The sequence below is a fragment of the Bos javanicus genome, chromosome 23 (genome assembly GCF_032452875.1).
Source record: "Bos javanicus breed banteng chromosome 23, ARS-OSU_banteng_1.0, whole genome shotgun sequence".
NCBI classification, from domain to species: domain Eukaryota; kingdom Metazoa; phylum Chordata; class Mammalia; order Artiodactyla; family Bovidae; genus Bos; species Bos javanicus.
In genome coordinates, this window is record NC_083890.1 from 28552131 (window position 1) to 28570935 (window position 18805).

At 47.8% G+C, this 18805-nt stretch overlaps 2 protein-coding genes across 2 annotated transcripts in view; both read right to left on the bottom strand.

Moving 5' to 3' along the window:
* Window positions 1-4657: 4657 nt before the first annotated feature.
* The window catches only part of LOC133236929 (BOLA class I histocompatibility antigen, alpha chain BL3-7-like), a 227641-nt gene continuing 213493 nt past the window's right edge, over window positions 4658-18805 (bottom strand). The window contains exons 7-8 of the mRNA XM_061399213.1: window positions 13845-13892; window positions 4658-6181 (exon numbers count right to left, since the gene is read on the bottom strand). Of these exons, the coding sequence (XP_061255197.1) occupies window positions 5847-6181; window positions 13845-13892 (383 nt within the window). The 3' untranslated portion in view covers window positions 4658-5846. The remainder of the gene's footprint in view (window positions 6182-13844; window positions 13893-18805) is intronic.
* LOC133236933 (BOLA class I histocompatibility antigen, alpha chain BL3-6-like) lies at window positions 12381-17049 on the bottom strand. Its single transcript, XM_061399223.1, is given in 7 exon segments — window positions 12381-12985; window positions 14032-14064; window positions 14487-14591; window positions 14698-14985; window positions 15888-16163; window positions 16362-16631; window positions 16944-17049. Coding segments are annotated over 7 exon segments (1293 nt in total). The 5' UTR covers window positions 17008-17049; the 3' UTR covers window positions 12381-12728.

Below are 18805 nucleotides of genomic sequence, written 5' to 3' on the forward strand. Positions count from 1 at the left end.
CTCACTCCAGTGTTCTCACCTGGAGAATCCCAGGAATGGGGGAGCCTGGTGGGCTGCCGTCTATGGGGTCGCACAGAGGCGGAAATGACTGAAGCAACTTAGCAGCAGCAGCAACAGGATGTTTGCATCAATGAGCTGTAGAGAGGAGACATGGAGAGAAAAGATGGAAAACTGAGATACAGGCGGGGTTCCAGCGCTCTCCTCTCCTCTAATCCTTGCTGTACCCTCGAGCCTGACCCCAGAGCTGCTCAGAAACCACCTTCACCCCCTCACTGGACCAGGGCAGCCACCTCTGTCTGACTCAGACCACAATGCATCCTCTGCCTTCCCTGTGCAGAACTGGAGAGGAAACAGTGGTCATGACCCAGTGTGGCCACCGGGCTGATGACTGGACACCTGAGCTCCCCTTTGACCTCCTTACCAGAGACCTGCCCAGGCTCTCTTTAGGCTCCCAGCAGTGGGTGAGTGCTGTGCACACAAGCTGGTGTCCATTCGGTGTCAAAATCAAAGTTGGAATTTCACCCAAAATACGCGCTGACATGGACATTTCTCTCCCCATTAAATAACCAAGGACTTTGGCCTCAGAGAGGATCAGATATCAAGGCCGTAATGCCAGGTCCAGGGTGGAGCCCACAAACATACAGGGTGTCCTCATGATCAAGGGATGGGACCTTGCTACTGGCTACTGCCACACTTACAGACTCTTCCTCTGGGGAATCAGCTCTGGAACCTCCATTCCTAGGATGCAGGAGGAGAGGGGAGAAAGAAGAGAGAGAGGAGATCCCAAAGTGCCTGTAAGGTGGGGAGGCTCCTGGAGAAGTGTGGAGAGGCAGGAAACACTGACATTGTGGGATGGAGGCCACGGGCGTGGGAGGTAGGAACCAGAGAGGAGAGGGTGGGGGAGGGTCACTGAGTAGATGTGAACACAGGGAGGTGGGGTCTGAGTGGGGAGAGGCACAGGGGCTTCGGGCCTGGGTGCTGGTAGAGGCTCTGTTTTCCACCTGGATGATAAACACACAGGTGCTAGCTCTGTATTCTGGTGGTAAACTATACTTATGTTTTCGGTATTTTTCTGAAATTACATGTATCAGTTCAGTTCAGTTCAGTCACTCAGTTGTGTCTGACTCTTTGCAACCCCATGGACTGCAACAAGCCAGGCCTCCCTGTCCATCACCAACTCTCAGAGTTTACTCAAACTCATGTCCATTGAGTAGGTGATGCCATCCAACCGTCTCATCCTCTGTCATCCCCTTCTGCTCCCACCTTAAACTTTCCCAGCATCAGGGTCTTTTCAAATGACTCAAATCTTTGCGTCAGGTGGCCAATGTATTGGAGTTTCAGTTTCAGCATCAGTCCTTCCAATGAATATTCAGGACTGATTTCCTTTAGGATGGACTGGTTGGATCTCCTCGCTGTCCAGGGGACTCTCAAGAGTCTTCTCCAACACCACAGTTCAAAAGCATCAGTTCTTTAGCACATAGCTTTCTTTATAGTCCAGCTCTCACATCCTTCCAAGTATGCTGTGACTCAAGTACAGGTGGAAGAAGGAAAAAGAGAAAAGGAGAGAGCACAGGAGATTACAGGAATTCCTTTCTTCCAGAGAAATACCTCCACCTCAGTCCCCACTTCACACACCCCCATACATGATGCTGGGGGCGGCAGTGGGGCAGAGAGACTCAAGGAAGGGAAATCTCATCCTGAGCTCACAGTCAAGGTTACTGGGACATTGTCCATTTATTTGCTATAACAGTGGCACCACTGTGTCAGAAAGACTGGCCCAACAGATTGGGAAAAAGATCTGCCCAGCTGGTGGCTATGAAGGTGGTTCCTGGAGATCAAAGGACAGGACCTGGAGTGGAGCCTGGAGGCCACAAGGGTGACAAGGAGATCAGGCATGAGTGGGGGCCAGGGGTCCCCCTAACATTTTCCAGAGGCAGGAAAATGACCTTCTCCCTCTCTAGACGTACACTGAAGGACACCAAGGAGGGTACCCCTCCTCTCCAGGCATCACACACCTCCCACCCTTTGAAGCCTCGAAGAGTACTCTTCTGCCCTGAGTCCTAAGAGCCCAGGACCCCAGCCTCCTGCCTCTTCATCTCCTTCGTGAACCTTACTCACTTACCACACAAGGACAACAGAGATTAGCAGGGGTCTGGGGAAGTCATGGGCTGGCACGGATCCTCATCAGGGTGGGAGGTTTAGGTCACCAGAGCATAGTCCTCAGTTTTCTTCATGTTCCCAGCAGGGGGCGCCACTCCTGGCACACAGGAGGTTCTCCATCAGTTCCCTGCCTCCTGGAAGCTGTTTCCCAACAACTCATTATAGACTAGGTTGCATTTACATCTCATTCCACCCTGCTGTGAATCCCTTGGTGTGTCACTCACTGAGACCCTGTACAGAGCCTGACATCTAGTAACTACATAACAAATGATGAGCAAATCAGCGTTGGGTTTTCTTCAACTGACTCATACATGCATAAAGTCTAAAAAGTTCATATGACATAAAGGGTTACAGTGAAAAGTAAATTTCCTCCTCCATCCCATCCAAAATCTTTCCACATTCCCTCCCAGAACAAGGTAAGTGTTACAGTTTAGACAGTATTCTAGAGAGAGAGTCCATTTTGTAAGATGGTATTTTGCATACATTCTATCTACAACTTTGTTATCAATTAGCAATATATTCTGAGACTATTCTATTTTTAAAATACAAATCTAATTCAGTTTAAGATATTGATAATAATGATTCTCCACTGATGATTTTAAACATTTACGTATAGCAAAAATCCTTCATCTTCCATAATAATAGAATTTTTTCCTAGACAAAGTCACCTAGATTTAAAATATACTCATTCTCCAATCTCTCTGAGGCTGCTTGTCCTCATGGTTAAATTCTCGCCAATATGATGAGGCAGATGTAAGTTTTTGAATTTTGATTTTCAAGGGAAGAAACTTTTCCTCCTTTCCTGCTTTCCCTGGTTGCTCCCAAACCATGAACGTGGTCTTGGGTTCCTCGGTCCATGCCAACAAGGGTAAGGTCCCAGGGAGAGAGAGAGGAAAGGTCCCGGGGACCTGGATGCCTGGACAACCTCGTGTGCAGGGCCGCCCTAAGGTTAAGGTGTTAGCCGCTCAGTCGTGTCTGACTCTTTGCAAGCCCATGGACTGTAGCCCTCCAGTCTCCTCTGTCCATGGGATTCTCCAGGCAAGAATACTGGAGTGGGTTGCCATGTCCTTCACCAGGGGATCTTCCCAACTCGGGGATTGAACCCGAGTCTTCTGCACAGGGGGGCGGACTCTACCATGTGACACCAGGGAAGCCCAAGCAGCCCTGCAGGGCCACCCTAGCAGCCCTGGAACTCCCTGCCTCACTGTCCTGGGAGACACACACCAGTGTGTGAGACCAGTGTTACTTGGGTTCGGCCGCACACAGTGAATTAATACATATCGGGAGAACAGGATTCTCAGAGTGTGTGTTCATGATGGTCTGTTGGGAGATGAGCAGAGATGTATTTACAGTGTCACCCCTGGCTCCCGGGACATTACTGTGAGCTGGAGGAAGGGAGAGCTGGGCTGGGGGTGGGGGGCAGCACAGGGAGCCTGGAGATGTTACCTTCCTCATCTTCCCAGCCGTGGGGTCTGACAGGGGAACGTTTGGTCACCAGGTATCCATTTGGGGGCGTTTGTCTCTTCATGTTCCTTCCTGTCCTCTTTACAGACAGTTTCCTTCACATTCCAGACAGGATGAGAATCTCTGCTGATGGTCTCTTCCTCCTTGTCCTCCTGTTTGAGCGCAGGGCCTGTGGAGGCTGAGACCTAGAGGAGGAACTTCTCAGGTAGGACAGGAATGCAGGTCACTTATCCTCCTTGTGGAATCTCTGCTTCCCCAGCCTGGCCTGCACAGCTAGTCCTGAGACAGCTGACCATGGGTCCCTCATATCTTTTTGCCCTGTGATCCCAAAATGTATGTTTATTAATCTCCTAAATGTTACCAGAGAGTTACTAGTCCAGCTTATGTTCCTAAAGTGAGTATTATACAGAGGTATTGCTCCCAGAGGAGGGAACACTGGGAGCTCCTTAGACCTGCCAAGCACAGGATGACTCTGCGATCATCTGACCACATGGCTTGTCACAGAACTAAGGCTAGAAATGCAGAGACCAAAACAATAGAGAGTTCAAGTCCAAGGCTTTGGGTCTCACTCCTCATATATCCAGATAAAAATTATGTTCCAAAAATACTAGGGCAAACTTCCAGGTTATTTGGAATTAAAAGAGAAAACTTTGTAGGTAGAAACATAAAGGTAGGAAATGAAAAGAAAGTAGCCAGATTGAGAGTTACAGTTGTCTCACTGTCACTGGTAATTATCATGCCAGTTTCTGCAAGAACCACAGTGGAGAATTAACTGGATATGATGTGACCACCACACTTATATCCTGTAAGTCTTTGAGGATGACATTAACTTCTTTCATTATCCCCAGGACACAATATTGCCTTTAATAATCTGTCTTGGCTGAGTATTTTCCAACATCATTTTATATTCCCAGTAGTAGGTTCCATGCTTCCAAACTCTCCACATCCTCTCCGAGCATATGAATCTTGGTTTCTGGATTTTCAAGGAGGGGATGTCACCTATGCTCCCCACATGAGCAAGCTCTGGGTTACATTTCCTATTACAGCTCATAAGCTTTAGTAAACCAAAGGTAAGATTTTTCCAGATTTGGCTAATGCCCTAAGGGTGAAAACAACTCCCTCTGAAATATTGCCCACATTTATTTTTTGCCTAAATTATATTTATATTTATTCTGTTAGTACTGTACTTACAGAAGCTTTTTATACTTAATCTATTATTTTTATTTGCTTTCACTGGCCACGTAAACCTTAAAACCAGGCCAACCATGTTACCTAAAATGGAATCTCCAAAGCCTATTTTGTCAATCCTGCTATTTTTCTGGCACCAGGTAGTTGCCCGAATATAAGCCCACAAACCAATGATACTTTATGTCTTCTGTGAGCCAGTGCTGGTTTGGGAAATGCTTGTGATCAGCTCACAGTAAGAAACATACAGACATTGAAAGTGAGCATAAGCAAGTAAACTACCTTATCTTGACCCAGACTGGTAATTGCCAGGAAAAAGATGAGCGTTTTTATCACATCATGGATCTGCTAAGACTGTTGGATTATTAGTCTTCATGGACTAGAGATTATAGCTTGGTGTCTAAACTAGTACTTAAAAGACTTCTGTGTGGGTCACATGTAACTAATCAATTTCAAGATACTTTCCCCAGCAAATGCATGTACAAAGAAACACAAAAGTACAGTTCAGTCGCTCTGTCGTACCCAACTCTTTGCAACCCCATGGACTGCAGCACAGCAGGCTTCCCTGTCCATTACCAACCCTTGGAGCTTACTCAAACTCATGTCCCTCGAGTGGATGATGCCATCCAACCATCTCATCCTCTCTCATCCCCTGCCCCTCCTGCCCTCAATCTTGCCCAGCATCAGGATCTTTTCCAATGAGTCAGTTCTTCCCATCAGGTGGCCAAAGTATTGGAGCTTCAGCTTCAGCATCACTCCGTCCAATGCATATTCAGGGTTGATTTCCTTTAGGATTGACTGGTTTGATCTCCTTGCATTCCAAGGGACTCTCAAGAGTCTTCTCCAACACCACAGTTCAAGAGCATCAGTTTTCTTGTACTCAGCCTTCTTTATGAAGTCCAACTCTCACATCCCTACATGACTACTGGAAAAACCATAGCTTGGACTACACAGACCTTTGTTTGCAAAGTAATGTTTCTGCTTTTGAATATGCTGTCTAGGTTGGTCATAGCTTTTCTTCCAAATATCAAGCAACTTTAAATTTCATGGCTGCAGTCACCATCTGCAGTGATTTTGGAGCCCCCCAAAATAAAGTCTGACACTGTTTCCATTGTTTCCTCATTTATTTGCCATGAAATGATGGGACTGGATGCCATGATCTTAGTCTTCTGAATGTTGAGCTTTAAGCCAACTTTTTCACTCTCCTTTTTCATTTTAATCAAGAAGCTCCTCAGTTCCTCTCCACTTTCTACCATAAGGGTGGTGTCATCTGCATATTTGTGGTTATTGAAATTTCTCCCGGCAATCTTGATTCCAGCTTGTGCTTCATCCAGCCCAACATTTTGCATGATGTCCCTTTCATCATAGGGGACTGGAATGCAAAAGTAGGACGTTAAGAAACACCTGGGGTAACAGGAAAATTTGGCCTTGGAATACGGAATGAAGCAGGGCAAAGGCTAATAGAATTTTGCCAAGAGAATGCACTGATCATAGCAAACACCCCCTTCCAACGATACAAGAGAAGACTCTACACATGGGCATCACCAGATGGTCAATACCGAATTCAGATTGATTATATTGTTTGCATCCAGAGATGGAGAAGCTCTACACAGTCAGCAAAGACAAGACCAGGAGCTGACTATGGCTCAGATCATGAACTCCTTATTGCCAAATTCAGACTTAAATTGAAGAAAGTAGGGAAAGCCACTAGACCATTCAGGTACGACCTAAATCAAATCCCTTATGATTATACAGTGGAAGTGAGAAATAGTTTTAAGGGACAAAATCTGATAGAGTGCCTGATGAACTATGGATGGAGGTTTGTGACATTGTACAGGAGACCGGGATCAAGACTATCCCCATGTAAAAAAATACAAAAAAGCAAATTAGCTGTCTGAGGAGGCCTTACAAATAGCTGTGAAAAGAAGAAAAGCAAAAGCAAAGGAGAAAAGGAAAGATATAAACATCTGAATGCAGATTTCCAAAGAATAGCAAGGAGAGATAAGAAGCTTTCCTCAGCAATCAATGCAAAGAAATAGAGGAAAACAACAGAATGGGAAAGACTAGAGATCTCTTCAAGAAAATTAGAGCTACGAAGGGAACATTTCATGCAAAGATGGGCTTGATAAAGGACAGAAATGGTATGGATATAACAGAAGCAGAAGATATGAAGAAGAGGTGGCAAGAATACACGGAAGAACTGTACAAAAAGATCTTCATGACCAAGATAAACACGATGGTTTGATCACTCACCTAGAGCCAGACATCTGGAATGGTAAGTCAAGTGGGCCTTTGAAAGCATCGCTATGAACAAAGCTAGTGGAGGTGATGGAATTCCAGTTGAGCTATTTCAAATCCTGGAAGATGATGCTGTGACAGTGCTGCGCCCAATATGCCAGCAAATTTGGAAAACTCAGCAGTGGCCACAGGACTGGAAAAGGTCAGTTTTCATTCCAATCCCAAAGAAAGGCAACGCCAAAGAATGCTCAAACTACTGCACAATTGCACTCATCTCACACGCTAGTAAAGGAATGCTCAAAATTCTCTAAGCCAGGCTTCAGCAATATGTGAACTGTGAACTTCCAGATGTTCCAGCTGGTTTTAGAAAAGGCAGAGGAACCACAGATCAAATTGCCAACATCCGCTGGATCATGGAAAAAGCAAGAGAGTTCCAGAAAAACATCTATTTCTGCTTTATTGCCTATGCCAAAGCCTTTGACTGTGTGGATCACAATAAATTGTGGAAAATTCTGAAAGAGATGGTAATACCAGACCACCTGACCTGCCTCGTGAGAAAGCTATATGCAGGTCAGGAAGAAACAGTTAGAACAGGACATGGAACAACAGACTGGTTCCAAATAGGAAAAGGAGCACGAAAAGGCTGTATATTGTCACCCTGCTTATTTAACTTCTATGCAGAGTACATCATGAGAAACGCTGGGCTGGAAGAAGCACAAGATTGCCAGGAAAAATATCAATAAGGTCAGATACGCAGATGACACCACTGTTATGATAGAAAATGAAAGGAACTAAAAAGTCTCTTGATGAAAGGTAAAGAAGAGAGTGAAAAAGTTGGCTTAAAGCTGAACATTCAGAAAATGAAGATCATGGCATCCGGTCCCATCACTTCATGGGAAATAGATGGGGAAACAGTGGAAACAGTATCAGACTTTATATTTTGGGGCTCCAAAATCACTGCAGATGGTGATTGCAGCCATGAAATTAAAAGATGTTTAGTCCTTGGAATGGAGAAGGCAATGGCACCCCACTCCATTACTATTGCCTGGAAAATCCCATGGATGGAGGAGCCTGGTAGGCTGCAGTCCATGGGTCGCTAAGAGTCGGACATGACTGAGCGACTTCACTTTCACTTCACTTTCATGCATTGGAGAAGGAAATGGCAACCCACTCCAGTGTTCTTGCCTGGAGAATCGCAGGGATGGGGGAGCCTGGTGGGCTGCCATCTATGGGGTCTCACAGAGTCGGACACAAGTGAAGTGACTTAGCAGCAGCAGCACTCCTTGGAAGGAGAGTTATGACCAACCTAGACAGCATATTCAAAAGCAGAGACATTACTTTGCCAACAAAGGTCCGTCTAGTCAAGGCTATGGTTTTTCCAGTGGTCATGTATGGATGTGAGAGTTGGACTGTGAAGAAAGCTGAGCACCGAAGAATTGATGCTTTTGAACTGTGGTGTTGGAGAAGACTCTTTCGAGTCCCTTGGACTGCAAGAGGATCCAACCAGTCCATTCTAAAGTAGATCAGTCCTAGGTGTTCATTGGAAGGACTGATGCTAAAGCTGAAACTCCAATACTTTGGCCACCTCATGCGAAGAGTTGACTCACTGGAAAAGACTCTGATGCTGGGAGGGATTGGGGCAGGAGGAGAAGGGGACGACAGAGAATGAGATGGCTGGATGGCATCACCGACTCGATGGACATGAGTTTGAGTAAACTCCAGGAGTCAGTGATGGACAGGGAGGCCTGGAGTGCTGGGATTCATGGGGTTGCAAGTGTCGGACATGACTGAGTGACTCAACTGAACTGAACTTTGCACATAGGCCTTCCCTGATAGCTCAGTTGGTAAAGAATCCACCTGCAATGCAGGAGACCCCCATTTGATTCCTGGGTCAGGAAGATCTCCTGGAGAAGGGATATGCTACCCATGCCAGTATTCTTGGGCTTCCCTTGTGGCTCAGCTGGTAAAGAATCTGCCTGCAATGTGGAAGACCTTGGTTTGATTCTTGGGTTGGGAAGATCCCCCTGGAGAAGGGAAAGGCTACCCACTCCTGTATTCTCGCCTAGAAAATTCCATGGACAGTCCATGGGGTTGCAAAGAGTCAGCCACGACTGAGCCACTTTCACTATTCACTCTGCATAGAAGTTAAAAAAAGCAGGGTGACAATATATAGCCTTGATATTCTCCTTTCCCATTTTGGAACCAGTCTGTTGTTCAATGTCGGGTTCTGACTGTTGCCCCTTGACCTGCATACAGGTTTCTCAGGAGGCAGGTAAGATGTTGTGGTATTCCCATCTCTTGAGGAATTTTCCACAGTTCATTGTGATCCACACAGTCAAAGGCTTTGGCATAGTCAATAAAGCTGAAGTAGATGTTTTTCTGGAACTTTCTTGTTTTTTCTGTGATCCAACGGATGTTGGCACTTTAATCTCTGGTTCCTCTGACTTTTCTAAATCCAGCTTGTACATCTGGAAGTTCTAGTTCACATACTGTTGAAACCTAGGTTGGAGAATTTTGAGTGTTACTTTGCTAGCATGTGAGATGAGGGTTACTGTGTAGTAGTTTGAACGTTCTTTGAAATTGCCTAAGTTACAAAAGCTAATATGCAATAAAATGTCAGTATATATGTATGGGTCCCATGAAGACTTATAGATCTTCTTTTTTAAGCCTGGAATGAGACAATGGCAGCTGGAGGACATTTTGAGTACTCATTTCATCATTCCGAAGTGCACTCTGCTTAACTGAGAGCATAAACTAGAGTAGACAGAAACTGGCCCTCATAATGCAAGGTCACAGAAGAAGTTGAAAGACATCATTGATTCATTCATCCAACCTGACTGGTTACAAAGTAGCAGACCAAGTCTGATCTAGACCACTGCTCAAGAAGATTGAAATTTGTCATTCTTTTCCCCTCCCTCACTCTCCTTCTCCAACCCCAGAATCTGTACCATCTTCCCAAATAAGGGGAATTTCACACTTGATGATCTTGGTGGAAGGCAGACAGCTTCCTCCATTAGACAGAAAACCTTGCTTCCTAAATATTCCTGCAGGTAGAAAGAGGCTGAGGCTCCACCAGGCAGGTTACCACATGCTGGACTCTTCCTTAGGACATGGTGCCATAGAGAGACTGGAACTGCACTGAATACTTTAGGCACATATGGCACATGGGGAAGGGGTGGCAGTGTGCCGTCCAGCTGTCAGGAGCAGCAGAGAGCAAGTCTACCACAGGGTCCGTTGTCCAGCATCAGGGCTGACAGTGCTGTGAACAGGAGTATCTGTGCTCACCTGCAGGGGAAGGGGTTCCTGGGTGGGCCCTGACCAGGGTGGGGTTGAGGATTCTGTTCCTGGCTGTGGCCTCAGGGCTGTTCAGTGGTTTTCCCTGAAATAAACTCAAAACCACAAGTGTGCCTCTCTCTGTTTCATTTAGAACAATTTGAAATCTTTTTTTCTACCCAGAACTACCTAAGAATACCATGCAGGGAAGACTCAGAGAGCAAGGATTCAGAGACTTTTTCTTCTGCTTTATTATGATTGATATACAATATTGAGTCAGTTTATGGTGTACAACTGTTGATTTGATACACTTCTGTACTTCAAAATTATCACCACCATAGCTTTGTCTGACAACTGAATCATGTCCCATAATTACCTCTTTTGCATGTGTGGAGAAAATTTAGATTTACTCTCTTAGCAACTCAGAGACTCTCTTTATGGTGAGCTGATAATCACTTCCTAAATTTTCAGCCTGGTGATAGCACACGGCAGAAACAACATGTAACTCGCACCAAATGTTTTGTCTTTTTCCTCTGAGGAAAAAAAAACATTTAAATGTGTGTTTAAGACCCCTCCCCACCTTAATCATTCTCTGATCTTTAACGTCAGTGGATCCCAGTCTGCTCAGGACTGCTTGTTGAGATTGTTACAAAATACTCAGGACTCTTCCCAGATCCACCATCTAGAGTGTAGGGCTCAGAGTCCGGGAGTCTATTATGAACGAGCCGTACGGGGAGGCTGGTACACAGCCAGGTGGGAATCCAGATCTGTGTTCCTGCTATGAAATGTGTGATCTGAAGATCAGCACCAACTGTGTTATAAGTCTATTCCAGACCTTCTGTCTCTAAGAGGAGTGCAGGTGAAGGACATTCCTTCATGTCCTTCAGGACCCCTTTCCATGTGCCATCTAGGTGTCAGAATGGTGCCGTCTGCTCAGGTGTGTGGTCTGATCAGTTCCCATAGCAAAGGGGATTCAGGATTCAGTCCTTGTTCCTCTGCTTCTATAGCCAATTCTCCCCTCATCTGTGACCTCATCTATTCTCAAGGCTTTGAATATCATTTATATGGTGTGACCACTTCCATCTATTTCTCCAGTCAAGTGATCTCAACTAAACCCTAGACTAGTAACCCAATTCAGTTTCCACCTCCCTAAACCAAATGCTGATGATGCCTCCTCAACATGCTCCTTCCAGAGTCCTTTCATTTCCACAGTAGGTGCCCCACATGCTTACTTGCAAATCTCAAATTTTGCAGTCCTCCTTCACTCTTTCTCATAACTGAGATTTAATCCTCTAGGATGTGCTGTAAAATGCATTTTCAGAATAAATCAAGAATCCACTCACTCACTACTATCTTCCCTGCTCACACCCCAGACAAGCAGTAGCCTCCCCAGCCTGGACCCTGTGCTGTTTCCCTCAGGCTCCTCTGCTCCTCCCTCGCCCTTCACCTCCTGCCTCTGCACAGCAGCCTGGCTGACCCTTCCAGAGAGCAGTCATAGCAGGTCCTCCTCTGTTTGTATCATCCTATGACTCCACAGCTTACTGAGATAAAATCAACCCCCTCTAACATCCTGGAGGCCCACAGGATCTGGCCGGACATGGGATCTCATCACAATTCCTTTTCCTTCAGCCCCAGCTGCCTCCTGGCTCTCCCTTGAACACAGAACCCTCGTGCATTTGCCCTGGAGGCTCCTCTGCCTGGAGAGAACCTCCCCTAGACCTCCTTGTGGACAATCCTTCATGTTCTCCACATCTTTACTCAAAGGTCACCTTTTCAGTGAGGCCCCTGTGCACCCTAGTAACACAGCCACCTTCCCTGTCCCCACACACTCACACTCTGCGTCACCTTCCTCAGAGCATTTACCAACCTATACGGGAAACACTTCACTCACTAGGCTCACAGTCATGCTCTGCCCCTTCCTTCTAGAACACATTGCACATGGTGGACAAGGTTTTTCAGTTGTTAGTTCACTGAGTTCTCCTAGATGCAAAAAGAGTGTGTCATGTCTCCATCACACAACAAATATCAGTTGAATGAATGGGCAGTAAAGCACTTCCCTATTCCAGAGATAGTGTCTTTATTAATGTGACCTCAGGCCACATGCTGTCTCATTGCAGTTACAGCACAACATCCATTCGCACCGACCTCAATGCAGCCTATATTTTCCTCATAAAGGCTGATCTCCCTTCCCTCCCACACCGGTCAGCCTGCATACCACACACAAGGCTCTATCTCTTCAGAAAGGGAAGATCCTTCACTTCCGGCTCCTATATTCAACCCGCTGTGATTTTATTAGACTAGCTTTCTAAATCTATGAGTTGAGATGGGAGCCAATAGTAGCCTTAGAAGATGTAAGGGCAGAAAAGGGGGCAGACTGCAGAGAAGAGAGAAGTCCAGCAAGAATTAAGTCAAGATAAGAAAACTATTGGGTCCCTCTTCTTTGCAAGTTCCATCACGTGGTTCTTTTCAAAGATGGAGAAAAGTTGGAAGAAGAATCCGGCAAAATTTCTAGGATGGCAAGAGCTGGATGGCTCTGAAATTTCCCTCTTGACACCGCTGAGATCCTGTGTGTATGGATCCCTTGACTTGTGGGGACAATGACAGGCAAAGTGACCCCTGCTGCTGTCAGAGATGGGATCACCCAGAGAAGAATGAGACCAGGACTCTACACGTGAAAAAGAATAGTCATTACAGCAACAACAATAATAGCAATAACTAAATAAGCAAAATATAAACACATTCAAAAATGACAGGAGCTAAGGATTGGTTCAAGGCCTGAGCCTAGGCTAACCGTTTAAGAAACGCACCCTGCCCATGGTGCTGGAGATACAAGGCCCAGGTGACTTCTCAGTCCATGATCACAGGTCCTTGGTGGAAAAAGGATTTACTGAAGGGACAAGGACAATGGAATGGAGAAGAGTGACCAGTCCAGGAGTGACCATGGGCAGTGCATGCATGCCCACCAGGCATGGTTCACTGACTGGGCACAGGCCCTGTCCATACTCCTCACAACCTCCTCCTGTTCTCCTGCAGCTGACTCAGCACAGCAAACCTGTGGATGGATCTGGAAGGTTCTCAGTGTTTCAGTTTATTTCCTCTTTCAAACTTTAGGAATCCTCACCTTTATTATCCAATCCCCCTTCATAGCATCAATTAGAAAAGACAAATTCATCTATACAGATTTTATCTTCAAAAAGGAAATAAGACATCATTACTCAGTGCATATGAAGCAAAGAGCTTCACGTTATGCCAATAGGAGCACAGATACATTCAGATGCAGCTGCAGAAAGAGGGGTCTGGGGATATGACATCACAAAGCAGGACCGAGCATCACTCAGTCCCCACAGGGCAGCTGTCTCACACTGTGAGAGAAAAGAATCAGGAACCAGTTCAGGCGGTCATGTAAGGGCTGACATTCTCCACAGCCCCCCACATGCTCACATGTCCCACTTAGAGACCCCCGCCACCCAGTGTGTCCCCTCTGCCCCAACTACTCTCCCAATCTAGACACCCCAGTGTCTCACCTTTAGGAACCGTGAGAGACACATCAGAGCCCTGGGCACTGTCACTGCCTGGGGGAGAACAAGACCAGGATGTGGTCAGAACCCACAGGAGAGAAACTAGAGAAGGCACTTTGAGGAGGGTGAGCCCCCCATGGCCTCCTGTCTGCACCCTCACAAGGGTCTCAGGAATCACCCCCTCCATACTTACTTGAAGCCGGGGTGTAGATCCGTCCTTTTTCACCTGTGAGAAGAAAATATCACGTGAGAGGCCAGGGAGAAGGCTGAGTCATGAGATCCTAGAGGAACATCTAGTCCTGGACCTCAGAGAACTTTCTGGAACTGTGGTCAAAACTCATGCCAGGATCAGGAACACAGAGAAGGGAGACGTGTAAGGACGGGGCCACCTGCCCTCCTGGAGGTCCTCAGCAAGGACCTCCCTTCTGACCTTCAAGTGCTGGAAACCTGGTCCCCAACTGGAATTAGGAAGGTGAAAAATTTCTCTTTCATTTTCACACGTGTTTTAGAAAAGGAAAATATTAGCATCAGCTCCAGACACCACATGTGTGTGAAGGGTACTTTCCAGTAACCAGCCAGGTAAACTTCTACCTGGGCTGAAACCCCCAGTGAGACAAGAAAACTCAGGTCCCTCCCTGTCTTCCCTACCTGAGCGTTTCTTACTTCAGATCACAGCTCCAGCCACCACAGCCACCACGAGGAGAACCAGGACAAGAGTGATGCCCATGATGGGGACAGAGGGCTGAGGAGGTTCTGTGGAGGCAAAGGAAGAGGCCCTGACCTCAGGCTTGAGCCCTGACCTTGCTGAACTGAGTCCTGAAGGGCTCCTGCTTTATCTGAGAGGAAACTCCATTCCTACCCCCACCTTTACCCCATCTCAGGGTGAGCGGCTCCTGAAGCCCCTCGTGCTGCACATGGCATGTGTATCTCTGCTCCTCTCCAGAAGGAACCGCCAGGGCCGCCCACTTCTGGAAGGTTCCATCCCCTGAAGGCCTGGTCTCCACAAGCTCCATGTCCTGGGTCTGGTCCTCCCCATTGCGCTGCCAGGTCAGTGAGATCTCCTCAGGGTAGAAGCCCAGGGCCCAGCACCTCAGGGTGACCTCACGACCAGAGATGGGGTGACGGGTCACATGTGCCTTTGGAGGGTCTGAGGAGGAATCGGAAAATTCACAGTTTGTGTTACCTCCATGGGTCACTGAAGCAGCATCATGTGACCATCCTGAGAAAGGACAGACAGTAATTTTTTCTCCCAGCTTTAGTGAGGTATACTTAACAAAAACTACACATTTAGAGTGTACTACATGTCAGTTTGATATATACGTACACTGTGAAGGTAATTAATGTATTCATCAACTTGCCTTATGTGTGTGTCTGTTTGACAGGTGTGATGAAAATGATTAAGATCAATTTTAAAGTATACAATACAGGATTATTATTAACTATAGTCACCAGGCTGTACATCAGATCCCCAGACTTATTATGAACTTTTTTTACCCTCTAAGCTATGGAACATTGAAGACCATATTTTTGAAAAAAGCAGCACAAGAGCTAGATAAATTCCTCAAATCAGAAATCAGGGATGATCTATATTAGTCCTTGGACATTTCTAGAATAAGAGACTAGGATAGGTGCTCTAAAAATGTGAGGGGGAGAATACAGACTAAAGGTCCTGATTCTGGTGGAGGCTGAATGACTCAGAAAAGCTGGAGTCAGGCCTCCTAAGATGCTCTCAGGGTGAGAACAGGCCTTGAGAGAGAAAGTCATGGATCACAAGATGGTGGCCAGGGTTACAGGGCACCGCTGACCAGCTATTTCAGGGATGGTTTGTTTCCTGATTCTTCGTCAAAGACACTGGATTCCTTAATTGTCCTTCAGAGAAGTGGGGCCACTGGTGACTGTCTTGTACAGAATATGAAAACCCGGGCGGATTTCTTCCCTCTCCTGACAAGAACCTGGGGCGCTGTTTCCACAGGGACCCCATTTTCCTCTCCTCGTGGGAAGCCAGCTCCGGCCCGAGGGGAGATCAGGGCGGCCCCGTGCCCCTCGTACCTGCGCGCAGCAGCGTGTCCTTCCCGTTCTCCAGGTATCTGCGGAGCCACTCCACGCACGTGCCCTCCAGGTAGTTCCTGAATCTCTCCGCCTCACCTGCCGCCTCCCACTTGCGCTGGGTGATCTGAGCCGCCGTGTCCGCCGCGGTCCAGGAGCGCAGGTCCTCGTTCAGGGCGAGGTAATCTTTGCCGTCATAGGCGAGCTGATTATACCCGCGGAGGAGGCGCCCGTCCGACCCCACGCCGCAGCCGTGCATCCACTGGATGGTGTGAGACCCTGACCCACCCCGACCACCCGCGGTGATTAAACCCAAACTGAAAATGAAACCGGGTCAAGTCCCCACCGGCTTCTCCAGGCAGGGGGCCGGGCGTGTTCTACAATGTTGGGGTGACCCTCGGACTCGCCGACTCGGGGGGACCCGGACCGGTCCCTGGGGATGGGGGTCGTGACCCGGACCCTGGCCGCGTCGCTCACCGGCCTCGCTCTGGTTGTAGTAGCCGAGTAGGGTGTTCAGGTTTGCTCGGAAAGTCTGTGTGTTTTCCTTTTGTATCCGCGTCTCTTGATCCCAATACTCCGGCCCCTCATCCTCCACCCACCGCGCCCGCGGCTCCATCCTCGGATCTGGACGGTCGCTGTCGAACCGCACGAACTGCGTGTCGTCCACGTAGCCGACGGCGATGAAGCGGGGCTCCCCGAGGCCGGGCCGGGACACGGCGGTGAGGAAATACCTCATGGAGTGAGGGCCTGAGAGCGGGGAGGGGTGAGACGGCCCGACCTCCCCGCGGCGCGCGTCCCGGGTCCGAGGTGATGGGACAGGGAGGGCGGAAGGGTCGTAGGGTCAATGAGATGGAAGAGGTCGAAGACCGGCCCGAACTTCGGAGGGGGAAGAAAAGAGGGGTCGGGATGCAACGGAGGGACAGGACGGGACCCGGGGAGGGGGCGGGTCTGGGCAGAGCAGTCGGGGTCGCTCGTTCCCTGGGGTCTTGCCCACCAGACTCCCGGAAGATCCCCTCGCCTCTCCCCGCAGAGGTCGTTCCCTCCCGACCCCGCACTCACCCGCCCGTGTGTCTCGGGGGACCAGGACCCCCAAGAGGAGCAGGAGGAGGGTTCGCGGCCCCATGACGCACAACTTCTGGGTCTGGGAAGAAGCAGAATCCGGGCGGGTCGGTGGAGACTTTGCAATCGGGATCCGCGGAGAGGCTGATTGGTTTCTCTAGAAACCGAACACCCAGTGGCAGTGAGAAGTGGAGCGGCGTCACGAGTGTCCAAGCAGGAGGGCTCGACACAGGTTGTGAGAGAGAAAGTGAAACTCGGGGAGAAGGGGAATCCCTAACATGGAGCGTCCCAGCCCCAGACACCGCCCTTGACCCTGAGATCCGGAGAGGCTCTCCTTCCAGGGACCTGGGACTTTGCCCTGATACCTCCCTTCCTGCTAGGTAGGATGTTCAAACTACCGCACAAATTGCACTCATCTCACAGGCTAGCAAAGTAATGCTCAAAATTCTCCAAACCAGGCTTCAACAGTACGTGAATCGTGAACTTTCAGATGTTCAAGCTGGATTTAGAAAAGCCAGAGGAGCCAGAGATCAAATTACCAGCCTGCGCTGGATCATCGAAAAAGCAAGAGAGTTCCAGAAAAACATCTACTTCTGTTTTAAACTGTGGAAAATTCTTCAAGAGATGGGAATAGCAGACCACCTGACCTGCCTCCTGAGAAATCTCTATGCAGGGCAAGAAACAACAGTTACAACCGGACATGAAGCAACAGACTGGTTCCAAATTGGGAAAGGAGTGCATCAGGGATGTTTATTGTCACCCTGCTTATTTAATTCATATGAAGAGTACATCATCGGAGAAGGCAATGGCACCCCACTCTGGTACTCTTGCCTGGAAAATCCCATGGACGGAGGAGCCTGGTAGGCTGCAGTCCATGGGGTTTGGAAGAGTCAGACACGACTGAGCGACTTCACTTTCACTTTTCACTTTCATACATTGGAGAAGGAAATGGCAACCCACTCCAGTGTTCTTGCCTGGAGAATCCCAGGGACAGGGGAGCCTGGTGGGCTGCAGTCTCTGGGGTCGCACAGAGTCGGACATGACTGAAGCGACTTAGCAGCAGCAGCAGCAGCAGCAGTGTACATCATGCAAAATTTGGACTGGATAAAGCACAAGCTGGAATCAAGATTGCCAGGAGAAATTTCGATAACCTCAGATATGCAGATGACACCATCCTTAGGGCAGAAAGTGAAGAAACTAAAGAGCCTCTTGATGAAAGTGAAAGAGGAGAGTGAAAATGTTGGCTTAAAACTTAACATTCAGAAAACTAAGATCAGGGCATCTGGTCCCATAACTTCCTGGCAAATAGATGGGGAAACAATGGAAACAGTGAGAGTTTATTTTGGGGGGCTCCAAAATCACTGCAGATGGTGACTGCAGCCATGAAATTAAAAGATGTTTACTCCTTGGAAGAAAATCTATGATCAACCTAGACAGCATATTGAAAAGAGACATTACTTTGCTAACAAAGGTCCGTTTAGTCAAAGCTATGACTTTTCCAGTAGTCATGTATGGATGTCAGAGTTGGACTACAAAGAAACCTGAGTGCCGAAGAACCGATGCTTTTGAAGTGTGGTGTTGGAAAAGACTCTTGAGAGTCCCTTGGACTGCAAGGAGAACAGTCAATCTTAAAGGAAATCAGTCCTGAATATTCATTGGAAGGACTGAAGCTGAAGCTCCAATACTTTTGCCACCAGATGTGAAGTACTGATTCATCAGAAAAGACCCTGGGCAAAGATTGAAGGCAAGCGGAGAAGGGGATGACAGAGGATGAGATGGTTAGAGGGCATCACTGACTCAATGGACATAAGTTTGAGCAAGTTTCAGGAGATGGTGATGTATAGGGAAGCCTGGCGTGTTGC